The 17,730-nt window shown below is 41.9% G+C and overlaps 1 protein-coding gene across 4 annotated transcripts in view; it reads left to right on the forward strand.

The window, feature by feature from the left end:
- Positions 1-17,730, forward strand: part of CCSER1 (coiled-coil serine rich protein 1) — a 730,500-nt gene that overhangs the window by 169,610 nt on the left and 543,160 nt on the right. For all 4 annotated transcript variants that reach the window (XM_028743550.2, XM_028743548.2, XM_077933833.1 and 1 more), the window contains one exon: positions 13,937-14,030. In XM_028743550.2, the coding sequence (XP_028599383.2) occupies positions 13,937-14,030 (94 nt within the window). The remainder of the gene's footprint in view (positions 1-13,936; positions 14,031-17,730) is intronic.

Consider the following 17,730-nt stretch of genomic DNA (forward strand, 5'->3'; position numbering starts at 1 on the left):
GTGTCACTCACAATAAAAGGTGCTCCTTAGTTTTGAGCAACTGAATTAAAATGGCTTTAGTCTAGTGCAGGTGTTTCTAAAGTGTGGTCTGTAGATCACTAGTGGTTCAACAAACTTCACGCAGGTGGTTTTTTGGTAGTGACTTTGCAGCCCAGTGTAGTCATGTTGTATGTGAAGAATGGTGTGTGTGTGTGAAGAATGGCAAACACAGGAGTTGCTCTGCCCTTCTCACAACCCAGCAGTCCACAACGAAGATGAATAGGTTGGATCATAAAGGAAAAGGGTTAGGTGGCTCTGCCTTAATCAGAGGAATTAAACCGTTGCTGGTGTCAAAACACAGAAAGATCCCAAGCAGAGAAAAGAGTCAACCTTGGGTTCCCAGATGTTGTTGGAATACAACTCCTATCATCCCTGACCCCTGGTCCTGCTAGCTTAGGATAATGGGAGTTGTACTCCAACAATATCTGGGAACCAAAGGATGAGAAAGGCTACTATAGACAGTAGTGAGCCAGATGGACCAATGATCTGAACTGTTATACAGTCATACCTTGGGTTGAAGTAGCTTCGGGTTGAGCGTTTTCGGCTTGTGAACCACGGTGACCAGGAAGTAACGGAACGTGTTACTTCCGGGTTTTGCCGCATGCACAAACGCTCAAAATGAAGTCATGCGCATGCACGGAAGCGGCAAATCAAGACCTGCGCACGCGCAGACGCGGGTTGCGTTCGCTTCAGGATGCGATCGGATCCTGTTTGCATTCAGAAGTACCACTGTAATGGAACATCCTATATTCCCAGTATTCTCTAGCCAGACTGGCAGCAGCTCTTCCTGGTCTCTGCAAATGTCTTCCCCATCAACTGCTGGCAATGCAAGGCATTGAAGCAGTGATGAGACCAGAATAATTGAAGGAGACTAAAGTGAAGTTGCAATACAAACCTGGTGGAAAGTGGTCTCAGACAAATTTTCACGGACTTAGATTCCTGCCCCCCCCCCCAAAACACACACAAACAAACCTGCATATAAAAAGGGGAAAGTTGTTGTCAAACCACTATTTTGTGGGCATGGAACCTTCTTCAGTTTGAGGGGCACATTTCCAGCCAAGCAACCTTTTGGGGGCCACAGGCCTATAGTGTGTGGTGCCAGATTCAAAAGTGGGCAGAGCAACAAATGCATATTTTATCTTGGTACAGTAGGCTTCTCTCTACACCCACAAAGAAACACCTCTGTATCCTCTATCCAGGTAACCTTGAGACATGAGATTTCAAGGACACATTCTAGCCACACAAAATCTCTCATGGAGGTTGTGAAGCAGAGCTGGTGAGGGAAAAGGTTTGTGGCTGAGGAGGGACTGTGGCTTCAGGAGAGTCCCCACCACCCCTGCAAATTATATGAAAATAACAGGAAGCGCCTAAGCTTGGTGCTTTATTTTCACTGCTTTTCATTGACACCAAAGCTGCATGACTCAAACTTGGTGGATATGTGTACTGACTTCAGATTTTTTTTTTTAAGAACATATATCTTAAATCCCGATATGCAAAATATTTTAGAAAGAAATGTAAAGGAAGAGTTATAGCTTGCCCTTTGTTGCATGTAGCTCATATAAGACCAGTCTTCCTCACACATCACATAGTTAAACTGTGGAACTCACTGCCACAGGGTGCTATCAGTGGCTACTAGTCATGATGGCTGTGCCCTGCCTCTGTGGTTGGAGGAGTGCTCTTGGGCTCAGATCCTGTTTGCGAGTTTCCCACAGGCATGTGGCTGGCCACTGTGAGATCCCGATGCTGGACTACATGGACCATTGGCTTGATCCAGAAGATTTTGGGCGCCGTGATCTTGTGCAATTTTGTACTGCAATCTCCCCTTGGAAAAAGCACGTTTTGGAGCTCTATGCAAATTGCTGCCTGAAAAAGTTGTTTTTCTGGGGGAAATTGCGGTGCAACACCGCACGAGAATGGTATCCATCCTCTTGTGAGAAAAAAAGGGGGATGTCCCAGTAACACTTTAAGGGTATGTAACTTACCTGTGTAGGCCTTTCTTGAAGTCTGGTTGAGCTCTTAGTTTTCAGGTCTGTGGTCCTTTGGAGCAGACTCTTTTGCACATTTGGTAAACTAGCTTGAAGGGGAAATAACAAAATCCTCCCTAGGCAAAAGCTGGATTCATCCCACACCCTTCCCACTGCTGATTTTATTCATAAGTGGGAGGAAGCATGTCCATAGGATGCTGTGGTGTGCAGCATATAGATAGAAGGCACAGAAATGAATAATCCGTGTAAGAGCATAAATTCACAATACAGCTTTCAAATGCTGAAAAGAATATCCAGAATGTTTGCAAACACGCAGCCTTTGAATAGTTTTGGGGTATGTGCCTCTGGGTATGTGTGCACCCACACAATCCATTATTTCTAATAGTTGAACAGAATGTTATGTATGTTTGCAAACAGACAGTAATAACTGATTTAAGGCTGACATTCATTTGTAACGATAATTTCCTGTCCTTTACATTGTTTGCTTTGCTAGTTAAAAACGGAGCTTTGTAAATGAAATTTCAAGTGACCCTTTCGCTAGAGAATTATTAATGCAATGTTATAATAGATACACTATTACTTAATATTATTGGGATTCTGTCTGTTTCCATAGCAACCACGGGCCTATGTCTGCTCCACTAGTAAACATGGTATTAAATCATTCCTTGATAAAGGCTTTTTCCCCTGAAATGTCAGACTTTCATCCTTTACCGTGCTCCCCTCTCTCAAATGGCCTTTTGTGTGTGTGAATGTGATGTTTGTAAAGAATGAGATAACAAAACTAGTGTGGAAAGGACTCTTGTTACTGGACTTGTCTATGTATATATATGGTAATAGGTGTTGGTGGAATGGACTGTACCACTGCAAGTTGGGGTGTGTGTAATATTTTTGAACTCTATGTAAGAAACAAAAACAAACAAGCAAAAAAAAAAATACTTACAAATACAAAAAAACCAGGATGACAGGCAAATGCCTGGGATAGAACTTTTCTCCCTGTCGTGTCAGTTTCCTGTCATGATTTTTAATTTATATATATATATAAATACATACATTAAATTACATGGAACACTCCAAGGTGAGGCAACTGCCTCAGACAACAGATATTTGGGTGTCATGACAAGGCATGTAGTAATTTGCAACAATTCTTTCTCTCTGGGAGGGAGGATTATTGGGTACTCACATAAGAAGAAAAAAAAGGAAAAGTTTTTCCTCCCCCCCTTTCTGTTTCGCTGCGACATACCAATCTTTTAATGATGAGTCTTCACAGAGATCCCATTAATCAGCAGTCTTTACTCCCGATCTTCACTTGAAGTATGTGCATTTGCTTCTATTTCCAATTATATATTTCGAGCTGATGCAAACCAGTGCGCGATTCGGAGACAGCGTCGGGGAGAGCCCACTCCACCCGAGGGCTTCGTGCCTAGTGTCCTGGTCACCCCCTTCTTTCGAATCTGGGGGTGAATTATGGACACAGCAGGCAAGGCAGTACCCCCCATTCCCTTGGGTGGCAAGGGAGGCTGCATACTCCCATATCAGCCTCTTAATTACCTCGTGTGGGTCGGAGAGATGTTATTATCGGCCATCTTCCAATGCGCTCCCTGGTGGCCGCCGGGAACAGCCTTTTCTGTGGTGGCTCCCTATTTGTGGAATGTTCTCCCCAGGGAGACTTGCCTGGTACCTTCGTTGCATATCTTTAGGTGCCAGGCGAAAACATTTCTCTATAACCAAGCTTGTGGCTAATTCATTAATCTATAGCCTTTTAAACTGTGTGTGTTTGATGGGGGGAATGTTATTGTTTCATTTGTTATTATGTTATTACTTTTATGCTTTTATAGTGCAAACTGCCCAATCCTCAGAGTGAAGTGTGGTACTTAAATTTAATAATTAAAATAAATAATAAATAAATACTAGACGTCTAATGATGTTCACCTGCTTGAATAATTGATATTCTGGTTTCCCCCTACACACACTGTCGAGATCCTCACGTGCCCCCTGAAACTGCCCCAGAGGATCCCCCAACTCTCCAGGTCATATTTTGAGGGTGTACAGGAGGAGGAAGAGGAAGAAGTTGTGTTGAACAAATGAAGTTAGCTCATGGATCGTTAATAATGTTGTAGTTGTTGTAAGGAATGGAGAGAGGTGTTCCTGCCTCTCAGGTGTCAGAATAACTTGTCTGCCAACAGCAGTAGTACAAAGCAGGTTGTAATTTAAAAAAAATGACCCAAATATATATTTTAGAGGGTCTTGTCACAGATCAAGTAGCTGCAAAACTGGGTTTCTGGCTGAATGTGTTGTTGTTTATAAGTTGCATTTTGTATGAAAAGTATAATAGCACTGAAAAGTGTATGTGTTTCGTACATATGCTGTGAAATAAAATAAATATGCTCCATAGGGACTTGCTACCAATACTGGCTCTCTGATGACTATATCTGCATAATACATGTACTTGCCTCATTTGCATGTCACATTCTTAGATGGGCATATTTCGTATTTAATTTTCAATAAGTATTATGATTAAAGGCATGCGAGAGTACAGAGAGAAGCTGCTGCCAGATCTCTTGGGTAATGATAACGTTTATGACAATCACTTGACATGAAGTGGATGAGGTACAATGGCAAGTTCATGAAATGGATTGCTATGGACAGTTCACCAAGCTCCCCATTTGTCACAGTCAAAAAGCAGGTTTGTGACATGCTTGTCACTTCTGATATGTACTGAGAGACAATAAAAAGCTGTCATGGGTGGTTGACAGTATGAATGGATGGAGAATTTAGAAGAGGGCAGACAGGAGCTGAGACCTAATGGAGATTAATTTTTTTAAACAATGTTACTTGACCTAATCTATCCCCTGAACAATATTTTGGTTCAACAGTTGCTGGTTTTCTTTCTTTCAATATAAGAAAGAAAACCAATATTTTCCTCAAATGAAAATATTATTTCCGATGGGCGGCTTTGCAGGAAACTCCTTGTTCTGTTTAGCTTTGAATTTCTAAATTCTTTATAGTGATGGTGGTTATGATGATATCTGTAATCTTTTAGACTAGCATAATCTATTTACAGTAAAATAAGCAGCTTCCGCGTGCCTCCAGGCAGACAGATACCTCTTTAAATTAATGTTTCAAATCGGTGAAATAGGGCTAAGAAATAGCCAGCTGTTGAGGTGTGATGCTAGAAGCATTTATTTAATGCTGTCCCATCTGTTTTAGGGCACTGGATTAGTGCAAGGTGTGCAGTTTGGTTTCCGTGTGTTTATAAAAAGGGTTTGAATTGATATAATTATTGTGAGGCAGTGCAGTATATCTACTGTCAGCATCTTCCAAATGTAGGCATAGGGAAAACAAGCCAGGCAATGCATAGTAGTTTTCAGCCCCATTGATTTCATGAGGGTTTTATACCCACTTACTTGGGAGTAGCTCTATTGAACTCAGTGCAGAAAGAAGATTTAATGGAAGCTCTATGTGCATGCATGAAGTGGAGGCTGGTCCATTAGGGTAAATGGGGCATTGCCCCACCAACCCTGCCCTCAGCCAGTTGCTATGAGCAGTTCAGGGGGTGCTCAGCAGGGAGGAAGATGCAGACAAAACTAGAATGAATTGGCTATATTGATCTTTGGCTCCAGGTATGCCTGTCATTGACTCTATCTATTATTTGGGCTCCGTGCCTGCCACCCCCGCCCCAGTCCCAATAGGTAGCAGCAGCAGCTTGTTGTTGTTGTTTAGTCGTGCCCGACTCTTCGTGACCCCATGGACCAGAGCACGCCAGGCACTCCTGTCTTCCACTGCCTCCCGCAGTTTGGTCAAACTCATGCTGGTAGCTTCGAGAACACTGTCCAACCATCTCGTCCTCTGTCGTCCCCTTCTCCTTGTGCCCTCCATCTTTCCCAACATCAGGGTCTTTTCCAGGGAGTCTTCTCTTCTCATGAGGTGGCCAAAGTATTGGAGCCTCAGCTTCACGATCTGTCCTTCCAGTGAGCACTCAGGGCTGATTTCCTTAAGAATGAATAGGTTTGATCTTCTTGCAGTCCATGGGACTCTCAAGAGTCTCCTCTAGCACCATAATTCAAAAGCATCAATTCTTCAGCGATCAGCCTTCTTTATGGTCCAGCTCTCACTTCCATACATCACTACTGGGAAAACCATAGCTTTAACTATACGGACCTTCGTTGGCAAGGCGATGTTTCTGCTTTTTAAGATGCTGTCTAGGTTTGTCATTGCTACTGCTGAATAAATGGGTCTTCCCACTTTGAATGGTGTCCCTTATCTGTGTTAGGAAGAAAGCAACACTGTCTCTTTGTAGTTATTTAAAGAACAGCATCAAGTCTTTGCCAATTAAATTTCTATCCTAGCAGTGCTGCAATGACAATTTGGATAGCGGGGTTAAACAAAACAAGAAAATGCATATTGGAATAATAATAATAATAATAATAATAATAATAATAATAATAATATATTCTGAGATTAATTACAGTTTGGAAAAGTTTTTTTGTAACTCGTCAGAGTTTTCTGCAGCTCACTGAACCAACACATTATTTTAAAAATCAACAAGCAGGAAATAAAGTAGCATGCTTCCATACAGCCACAGCTAATAGCTGGGAATGGCTGGCTGGAACCCTGAATAGGAGCACTCCTTTCAATAGAAAGCATACAGGCAGGTCCCTCTTTCCAAACATAATGCATTCCCAGGAAATTGTTCATTAGGCAAGTGTTCACATAACAAGCTGACAATTTTTATCATTTCCTATGGGAATATTTCTAATGCATGATTTCCCCCCACCCCTCCACAGTTTCTTCCTGAGCCAGGAAAACAGAGACAAAGGAGGGGCGTGCAGAATGACTTGGATCAGTCTAATATCTACCACAGTGTGTAAGAAGAAATGCCATTGAGGTGGCTCTGATGGCTTCTTTGCTCCTGCAATGAAGCAAAGTACAGGCGACTTTCATATCACACGGGGTTTCTGTTCCTTGCCCCCACGCGCATCTACAGAGTGCGCATAAGCGCCCCCCTGCCCTGTTACATCTTGCCTCTGTTACGCTCTTGTTCTATCCCTCTTCTTCCCTCTTCTGGGTCCAAAATGACCTGTGTTTCAGTGATCACACGTCATATAAAAGGTAAAGGTACCCCTGCCCGTACAGACCAGTCTTGACAGACTCTAGGGTTGTGCGCCCATCTCACTCAAGAGGCCGGGGGCCAGCGCTGTCCGGAGACACTTCCGGGTCACGTGGCCAGCGTTTACCTTCCCGCTTGTAAGTGGTCCCTATTTATCACCCAGGGGTGCTTTCGAACTGCTAGGTTGGCAGGCGCTGGGACCGAGCAGCGGGAGCGCACCCCGCTGCAGGGATTCGAACCACCAACCTTTCGATCGGCAAGCCCTAGGCGCTGAGGCTTTTACCCACAGCGCCACCCGCGTCCCTTTACATGTCATATGGACATGCCTAAATTGGTCGCTTTTGCATGGAAGCTTTTGAATGGAAGCTTTTGCAGCCTCCAGTATGTTCTACCTCACGATAATCATATCCTGTTACATAATGTGTATTTTTGGCTAAATTCTGGTGCTATTTTATATTGTTCAGGTCAATTTATTGCATGCACGGCACTTTTATTTTATTAATAAATATTGAAGTTGGGGGGACATTGCACCAATAAGTGGTACACAAATAAGCCATACCATACTACCATAGCATATTTCTCTTTCTTCTGGGCCTTTGAGTACTACTCTTAAACTGTTTGTCCACAGAAACAGAAATGTTGAGTAACCAAGTACTGCAGGATTTATATTTTTCTTCTGACAACCTCTCATACATTTCACTAGAAAACATGATTATTTGATGGTTGCATTCAGGAGCCGAATACATTTAATCTGCTCACAGCATATGAAAGGCATCCAGAAAGCTTTACATTAGATACACAGAGGTTCTCGGTATGTCAGCAGTGAAATCAGCATTTTGTAAGTCTTCTTCCTATTTCCTGGTTTTCATGTAATTTTATTTTCTCTTTGAAGTCTGTGGAAGAGTCCAGAAGGGGAAGCCTTTCATTATGCCCATGAATTATTCAGTTATGGTTCTTAGAGTTAACATTGCTTTAAATGGCTTAAAGGTTTTCCATTTTAGTGTTGCGGGCTCTTTTTATGAATGTGTGCCATGCTTCTCAGTTAAAATCTTTGAATTAGTTGTTGCTAGAAATACTTTCAGTCTTTAATTTGTATGATTCTGTTCTAAAAAATGTGTTCAAAACATTTCTGTTATCTGTGGAAAATCTTTAGACATATACCATAATATTGTAAGTCATGTGTTTGTTCTCATGGGCTAGGCCTGTAGGTAAAATAGTTGAAGGGAAGGTATATCTATTTTCTCTTTAAATTCTGCAATCTTCTTCATCTTCTTCTTCTTGAAACATATAGCACTGCTCTCTGGTGAAAGGCTAGATGGAGTTAGAGAGAGCATGAGAGGCTCTGTGAATTTCCCCCTGGGCAAGATCATGACATATACAGTGGTACCGCGGGTTAAGAACTTAATTCGTTCCGGAGGTCCATTCTTAACCTAAAACTGTTCTTAACCTGCTGGGTTCCAGACCCAATTCAAAACGCTAGTTTTGTCACTGAGAGCCTTTGTTAGAATACAGTTTTCATCATCCCTCACAACACTTAGAGGACCAGGAATTCCTCTGTCCCTGCCCTAAACTGTTTGGGATCAGGCTATCTCTGAAAAACTGCATGTTTCCATTCAAACTTGCCATTGCCCATGTTGTCATCGGAAGTCCCGTTCCAGGTACCCTCACATCTTGAGAGTAGAGGTTTGTACAGCTTCTCATTGGTGTTACTGTGTCTGGAACTTCTTTCTCCAGGAGGTCTGATCTGAATGACATCTTTTCTCCTTTCATAGGCAAGTACCTGTAAAGACATTCAGTTTGGGGAAAGCCTTAAGGGGAAATGCGTCACAATGCACTATTTTTTTCTCCTTGCTGCTAATCTTGTTGATATTGATAGAAGAAGCGTTGGTCTAATACCTGTCGTAGTTCCAATCTTGTGGCTTGCCTTTTAAGATTTTACAGTGTTTTTGTTTTAATTTTTCTGATCGTAAGCCTCTCTGGATGCCTGTTGCCAGGCAGAAAGGTGACATTTTAAACAAACATACAAATATATTGATCTCTCCACAGACTTTTACCAAAGTCCTCAATGTGGCATTAAGATGAACATAAACTGAAATCTCCTTGCCTGTGGTTTTAAAAGGAAGCTCAAGTTTGACAAGAATTATGATATAATGATACAGATTATTTATCCTTAAGGATAGCAAATTTGAATATCAATATAGCCAAAATTTACTGCCAAACAAGGATCCAGTTAAAAGCTGAATAACTTGTTAATAAACATCTAGTATTAATGGGATGTAGATTCATTATAATGTTTGCAATCAGAGCACAGAATGTCACAAGCATTAGTCAAGACTTTGTAACAATATTGCTGTAATTGGATGGTAATTTGCATCATTTGAATAAGGGAACATTGAATCATAGGAAGGGACAAGAAATATTTTGTCTGCTGACAATAGTAAACAAGAAGCAGCTGACAAAAATGGCAGAATAAGTTTGAGACCATATCAATCACTGAACAAATGAACAAGATCTGGATCAAAATCTGTAAAAATGTTGTTGGAAGACCTACAGCATGTAAGTTAAATAAATGTGGCTCCATGCTGCGGCATGTACTGTTCATTTACAGAAACAACAACTTCAGTCTCCAACATATCTAGCTATTGCACAGCACTGTCAGTGTCCATGACCAGCACCTAGTAAGCAGGGACTATCAATATGGAGCAAGTGAGCTGGGCATTAGGTGCTCAGTGCAAAATTAACAGCATTGGATATTTGTGTTCAGTTGGTGTGTCCTGGGACCAACTATCAGATGGGTTGCAACAGCAGCACTACCACAATACAAATGTATGGTCAACAGATAAGGAATGAGTTCTAAATGCATGCTTGGGTTAAAGGTGATTCCCAGCCCTAAAAAAGTTGAATCTGCTGTTTTAGAGGATATTGAAAGACCTCATCACTCCCAGCTCCTCCTCTCTCCGATCATCTGCTGGATCCAAGTCTTCTCTTTCACTCTGAGTAGACTATTCTTCCTGAAGACACATCTGCTGATAGAGCCTCATGACAGCCAAATAAGCGATCCTATAATGACTCTATAGTGACCAAAGGGCCCCATGTACACGAAATTGTACGTGTGCATATGACTTGCAAAATATTGCTTGTTTCCTTTTCATTTAGCTGTTGTACCTTGCTATTTGGGCACATTCATAGTAAAGAGAAGAGCAAAGTGCATGAATATACACTGTCCTGGAAGACGATAGTCCTTGCTTCAAATAGTGCTTTTGCTTATGTTGTATTGAGCCTTGCTCATACCATTGTTTAGCCCTGGTTGTGCTACTTGTGGATGGGGATTCATACTGGAATCTTTGTTAGGATGTGTATCCCATTGAAAGCAGTGATGTGCTGAAAGGTACTCACATTCAGATCTCTTTCAGCCTCTGTTTCCACCCCCTCCACTTAGCTTGGGCAAGAATATCGGTCTTGTTTTTGAAAACATGTTCTATTCTAACATGGGTTAGCTAACCTTTTTGGACCTGCGGCCACATCTGCAAGCCAGGAGGTGATGGGGCACTAAGAGGACTATGGGAAGCTGCCTTATACGAGTCAGGCCACTGGTCCATCTAGCTCAGTATTGTCTACACCTGAGCTTCATACAGGGGTCTCTCCCAGCCCTACAGGGTGATCTGAAGGACTAAATCAGGGACCTTTTGAACACAGAGCATGTGCTCTACCACTGAACCACAGCCCTTCCTGAACCAGTGGTGGATTTTCTTAAAGCTGGATAGCTCAGTTGGTTAGAGTGTGGCGCTGATAACGCCAAGGTTGCAGGTTCAATCCCCGTAAGGGACAGCTGCATATTCCTGCATTGCAGGGGGTTGGACTAGATGATGGTCAGGGTCCCTTCCAACTCCATGATTCTATGATTCAAGAAGGGCATGGCTGATTAGCTGGAACTTTGAACAGGAACCCGGAGAGTTAAAAATGTGTCTAATCATTGTAGAACCCTCGTAATCTGAACCCAGAATTTTTTTGGGGGGGGGGGATTTCACATCAGAATTGGACAATTACCAAGCATTTTTTCCAACTCCTTTGCACTCTGTGGGTGTAGCACTTTGAGGCAGAAATGAATGGAAGCCTTCCTTTCTGCAACAATGAACTGCAACACACACAAACGCATTCATTCTTTGTATACACATTCTTTGTTTGACAATTGTTTTTGTTTGAAGATCACACTTTAATGAAAGGGAACTGTCCCAAGATAAGTTGTTGAGAAGAAGGGGCAAGAAGGGGCAAAGCAGGCTTTGGTTTCATTCTCCTGCACCACAGGGGTTAAATGCAGTTTTATGTGCCAAAGGAAGACACTGGGAGGAAGAAAGCTGTGTTTTAAAAAGTTTCTAAGGGGCTATTCCAAAGTCAATGGAGAGTTTTATTAAAGCTTTTGCTGAAGCGTTTGTCTGCAAGCAGTGATTAAGTCTTCCAAGGGGGAAAAAAGAAAAAGAAAAAGAAAATAAAAGAAAGGACATGTCAGCATTCATCTGTCAGCCTATCTTTGGAACACAGAGAAATTTTGTTTCCTTTTCTTCCTCCTTAACTAACAAAGCATTTTAATGGGAATACTTTGAATTAAGGCATTGTATGGGCTTCTTCCATATGTGCTTTTTTTTAAAAGGAGGAAAATAGAAATTGTCTTGTAATTCTCTCTGGATGTGCTTGACAGCAATAGTTGTGTGTGTGTGTGTGTGTGTGTGTGTGTGTGTGGTGTTGTTTTTTAAATAAAGCAGTTGTAACAGTTTTTGAAGTTTAGAACAAATTATTTTGTTAACTGTGATGAGTGAAGGGGGCAGCATTGAGAGGGTCGAGAAGGCAGACCTCAATAGCCTGATGGAAATTTTGCCAACCATGGTCTTGGGTGGTCAGTGTGGCCACAGAGGTGCTGATAAAGGGGTGCAAGCCTCCCCCCAGAGAAACTGCACGGAGAAGGTTGAGTAATGTGCTGGCACGCTTTTTTGACGGCCAAAGGTGGCTTTGTTATTAGCTACCCCTCAATCTGCTCACAATGCATGGTCCTCTTTTGCCTAGACAGGGTGCCCACTAATGAGGTGGTCATTAGTTTTTGGTTAGAAGGCCTGTGTATATTAGACTGGCTGCAGAGATTTGTGGTGAGTGCTTTGCTGCATGCCCCTCATGTAGCATGGGTAGGATATAGGTATAAAGAAGCATAAAGGCAAAGGAAGCATTACTCCATGTCCCACGAAGTGTGACAGAATTCTGGATTGGAACCCATAGCCTGCAGTGCCCTTTCCAAGCGCAATGTGACCAGGCTACTGAGTCATGCTTTTCAGCGCCTGAATTCCAGCGCCTTGGAATTCATCCAAGATGTTTCCTGGTATCGCTGTGCTAGCTCCCACTGAAGAAAGAATGCAAAATTAGACAGACCCTTTGCCTGATCTAGTAAGATTTTTCTGACATCATTATTTTTAGCCTCCCTATCACTGCATCTAAACGCTTTTATAAGTTGCCTGGTTCATGCGCAGGTTCAGATTGCAGTTTATGGATATTGAAGGGGCAATGCTGAAAACACCATGTTGATGCTCTCTGTTTCAGATTGGTGCTTAATCATATTCTCCTTATTCACCATAGATGTATCTTTTTATTAACAAAACATTTCTAAACAGTTCACTATTTTAAAAATACAAACTTAAGTATTTGTGTTTTAATCCGTTTTAAGTTTATTGTTATTTTAACTTTTTGAAAGTATGAAATTATTGTTGTTAATTCGTATTATTTTTTATCATGTTAAAATATATATAATTTTTCAGTTTTTAAGCTTTAAGACAGAAAACCAATGGTACACAAAGATCGCATATACACAACATTTTATCATTTTTATAAACCACTGCAAAGTTGCTGCTTTCTTCATAATCATTTAGGAATAGAGATGGAATCTGTTCTAAATAGATTTAAATAGATTTGATGATTCTGACCTGATCAAGCTTTGCCTGCATCAAACTATTCCTGCACCAGGCACCTTTCATGCTTGTGCATCTTTTCTTTTCTTTTTTAAAAAATCAACTAATTATATGCAAAAATGTGCATATATTATACATATAATACATATAAAAGAGTGAAACCCATGTAGCACTATATTTTTGTAGCTTAATTGTATAAGTATTAATACCTAAGTATTTTTATGGGGACGCGGGTGGCACTGTGGGTAAAAGCCTCAGCGCCTAGGGCTTGCTGATCGAAAGGTCGGCGGTTCGAATCCCCGCGGCGGGGTGCGCTCCCGTCGTTTGGTCCCAGCGCCTGCCAACCTAGCAGTTCGAAAACACCCTCGGGTGCAAGTAGATAAATAGGGACCGCTTACTAGCGGGAAGGTAAACGGCGTCTCCGTGTGCGGCTCTGGCTTGCCAGAGCAGTGATGTCACGCTGGCCGCGTGACCTGGAAGTGTCTCCAGACAACGCTGGCCCCCGGCCTCTTAAGTGAGATGGGCGCACAACCCTAGAGTCTGTCAAGACTGGCCCGTATGGGCAGGGGTACCTTTACCTTTACCTTTATTTTTATGCAGTTATACGCATTGTTGTCTGGTTAACTTCAGGCAACCTGGAGTTCATATGTGTATAATATGTGTATAACATGCAAGTAAATGCGTAGAATAATAATGTATATAATATGCTATTTTTATTCACAACTTCTCATTGAGATCAGGAAGCAAGGTGGCAATTAGAGAAAGTAGATGAGGATAAGCTTATCATTGAGATTTTCAGAAATTTCCATCCCCATTCAGTCATCTTCCTAAACTATGATTTTGTTGGCATACTACAGGATGTTTTGAATAACTTGGGCTCCTGTGACCTGGATGAGGATGATCTCATGCTCGACTTGGAATTCCTGGAAGAACAGCATCACAGGCGTTCTGGTAAGCCAGGCTGATGGGCCGCATTTACAACCTGACTATTCCTTTCGAATGAGTGCACTTTTTAGGAAGTGAGTAGTAAAATAATATTTTTTTAAAAAAAGAAGAAGGGAGAGTGGATTATATATTTAGCCATTTTATGGTCTGAATAACCTCTAGCAGTTGCTATACAGGATATCATTCTCTTCACTTGAGATGCTAATTTCTTGCTTAACCCTATTCATAATGATGCTATTACTGGAGATCAAGCTGTTTTTCTATGGGTCACTTCCATAGGCCAGTTTTCAAATGGTGGACTTACTTACCTTGCAGAAGAAACCCAATTGCTTGGTAATTGGAGACACATTAGTATTCCATATGCTTTTAATGCCTAATGTCTAAAGGTCAGACCTTGAAAAACCATCTTCTTCTTTTTGGTCAACATTATTATGTTGCTAAAAAAATTTCTAACCAGCTTTTCCACTAATATTTTTTTAATTGGGGTCATAATATTTGAATTTCTGTTTCCCATTTGATTCTTGTTTTGTAACATTCGCTAAATTTTACCTTCTGTGTGTCGCTTCGACCATCTCTAGCTCCCAAAATAACATTCACACCCAAGCATGCCAGGAAGCATCTATTCTTATTTGAATGTTGCATTGAGCAATAATCTCCGATAGAAATATTAGTTGTGTCTAATCTCTTCCCAGTGGACTGGTTAATGTGGAGCCACCAGCTACCCGTCAAATCCTCAGCAAAATTGCCTCAGGTGGTGTTTGCTGGGCATGCACAACCACACAGTTTGCCTCTGTTTTCTTTCTTTAATGGATTCTAACTATATTACACCCAGGGTCACATAAACATGTCCGGTAACAATGTTACCGGGAAAAGGTAACATTCCTTTGAGCCCGTAAGAGGGAGAACGGCAAACACAACCCTACCCGTTAGTTCTGTGCAACTCTCTTAGCATCCTTTTTGTCTGGAAGGAGCTGTACAGCGATAATACATGGAGCCTCTTCTGATAGCAGATAATTGTTCTTCATCTCAGCACCATGAGTGAGTTTCAGTGAGTGCTCCAATCACACACCTGTCACAGAGATGCAGAAGAGGGATCTACTTCAGCCGAGGCAGAACCAGAGTAACAATGCAGCTTGCATTCCATGTCTCTACAGGACCACCTGCTTCCACCTTTATTTATTTTTGAGATTGAATACCCCAGGGTGGTTTTTAGACGCAGGCACACACCATAAAAACAACGTAAAGCACAACTAGGCTGCACAGAACACAAAGAAAAGCATGGCACAGACTCGGCAAGGTCTAGGAAAATAACAAGGTTTTAACTCAATGCCGAAAGGTTAAACTTGACTCCAGGTAGGCCCCCTTGATGTTGTGTTTCCCCATCACTTTCCTTATTGCAAATAGGGTGATCTTTTGGCAAAGTGCATTGTACAAAACCACCCAATTAACTTTATTTGTGCAACCTGAATTTGCCTGTATGTGATTGATGCCCACCTGAAACTAGTGACAATATGGAAGCACCCTAACTTTTGAAGTGCAGAGTAAAGAGGTCAAAAAGTAGAATTCCTTATGTATTAAACTTAAATAGCTATCTCTCTTGCTTTACACCTCACTGAAACTTTCAGCTCAAACAACATCAAAAACATTTGGCTTGCATTTCGACTGAGTGGAGACTTTGGGACTCCCTCCACCTCTAGTAATAGGGATATTTCTAGAGGGAATTAATTTAAAACTTTGGGAGTGGGGCATGCCATCTGCTGGGGCAGCAACATATCTTTTTCCCCAGCTCTGTCTCCTGTGGTTGTGAAGCTTCTCTTGGCAGAGGCTACTTTTGAGATTTCCTGCAAACAGGGCATTGATTTGGTGGGAGGTGAAGATTTGTCTTCAATGATAGGCTGGTCTTGTCCTAACCCCGCCCAACAACTTTTAAATGAATAGCCTGCATTTATGGTCACCTACCTTGCAGGACTTGGGACGTGGGTGGCGCTGTGGGTTAAACCACAGAGCCTAGGACTTGTTGATCAGAAGGTCGGCAGTTCGAATCCCTGCGATGGGGTGAGCTCCCGTTGCTCGGTCCCTGCTCCTGCCAACCTAGCAGTTCGAAAGCACGTCAAAGTGCAAGTAGAGAAATAGGTAGCGCTCCGGCGGGAAGGTAAACGGTGTTTTCATACCGTTTCTCTGGTTCGCCAGAAGTGGCTTAGTCATGCTGGCCACATGACCCGGAAGATGTATGCTGGCTTCCTCGGCCAATAAAGCGAGATGAGCGCCGCAACCCCAGAGTCGGCCATGACTGGACCTAATGGTCAGGGGTCCCTTTACCTTTACTTTGCAGGACTACTGTGGAAAATTAACAGTCTATTCTTTGTAAAGTTCTCTGCATGTGGCATGGGGGGAAATGCCGCTATGTAGAAGTGCTAAATATTTACTTGTAATCCTTTGGTGCTTCCCACATTCTGTCAATACTGAAATGCTTAAAATTGAGCCTAATATAAAAGACATGATCTGCCTTAGGGAGTGCCTGTTTATTACACCACATAAATTAGAAGATTACATGTTTCAAATGCACGAAAGGAATTGTCGTGACAGCGTCGTACGGCAGGTTACTGTTTTTATAGGGTGGAAACCCATCAAGTGCTTGTGCATAGAATCCTAGCATTAGTTTAACCTTGTTTCTTCTAGTCCCCCCTTCCTATTTACCGTAAATGTGTCTTGTATAATGCAAAACATTGATTTCTGAACTGTGCCTATGTAAATGAAGAGCTCATACCTCAGTGATGAAAGGAAGGGACCATTCAAACAATTGTGTAAGGGTGGATATCATTTGTACATGGCCAGAACTCAATTACTATGCCCTCAAGTTTGAAAGCAAAAAGCTCTGGGTTCTCCTAATGTGGATTAAAGTAAAATAAAGTTAGCTGCAGTTCAGATCCAACCTAGTTTGTTCTATGTGCCAGGAAAGGTAGGGATAAAAAAAAGAATAAAAGACTAGGGTTCTGGAATATGGGGCCTCAGGTATTGGACTAGACCTCCCATCATCCTTGACTATTGACCATGCTAGATGGGGCTGATGGGAACTGGAGTTACTTGGAGAGCCATGAATTCCTCACTCCTGAAACAGATCTACGTGAGGCCTGATCACGGTAGATATTGCCTCTTAATGCACTTAACAAAAAGTAAAAAGAACAAATCTGCCCTGCTCACTGTTTTGTTTTCCAAAATAGTGGTTAGTTCAAAATTAAAGCAAAAGCTTTTGATCTCCAAAAAGGCATGAGAAAGGGGGAGAGGGGAAGGAGGGTTTGCTAGCTGAGGCTCACCACAGCTCTTCTCATAGCAGAAAATAATTATTTCCCACTGTAGCTCAACCTGGCCAGAACCTCTTAAGATGAAAGGGATATGTTCAAAAGGGAAGCTTCTGGGATTCTAAAAATCCCAGGGGGACTCTAAAAATCTCTACTGAATTGCCCAAGGGTTAAATTAAGCTTTAAGTAAAGGGGAATCATTCTTTTTATAGTGCAGTAGATTAGATTGTGTATCCAGCTAAATAAACCCAATTATCTTCTGATCCAGCTCTACCTTTATGCTATCAGATAACAGGGAGGGGGGAATAAAATGAAGCTGTGCATGCAGTATAATTGATTAAATGCATGTTTTCTAGTCTTGGGCAGCACAACTGAACCCAGTGCAACTAAGTACCAAGTACATGAAC

Source organism: Podarcis muralis, chromosome 9 (genome assembly GCF_964188315.1).
Source record: "Podarcis muralis chromosome 9, rPodMur119.hap1.1, whole genome shotgun sequence".
NCBI classification, from domain to species: Eukaryota; Metazoa; Chordata; class Lepidosauria; order Squamata; family Lacertidae; genus Podarcis; species Podarcis muralis.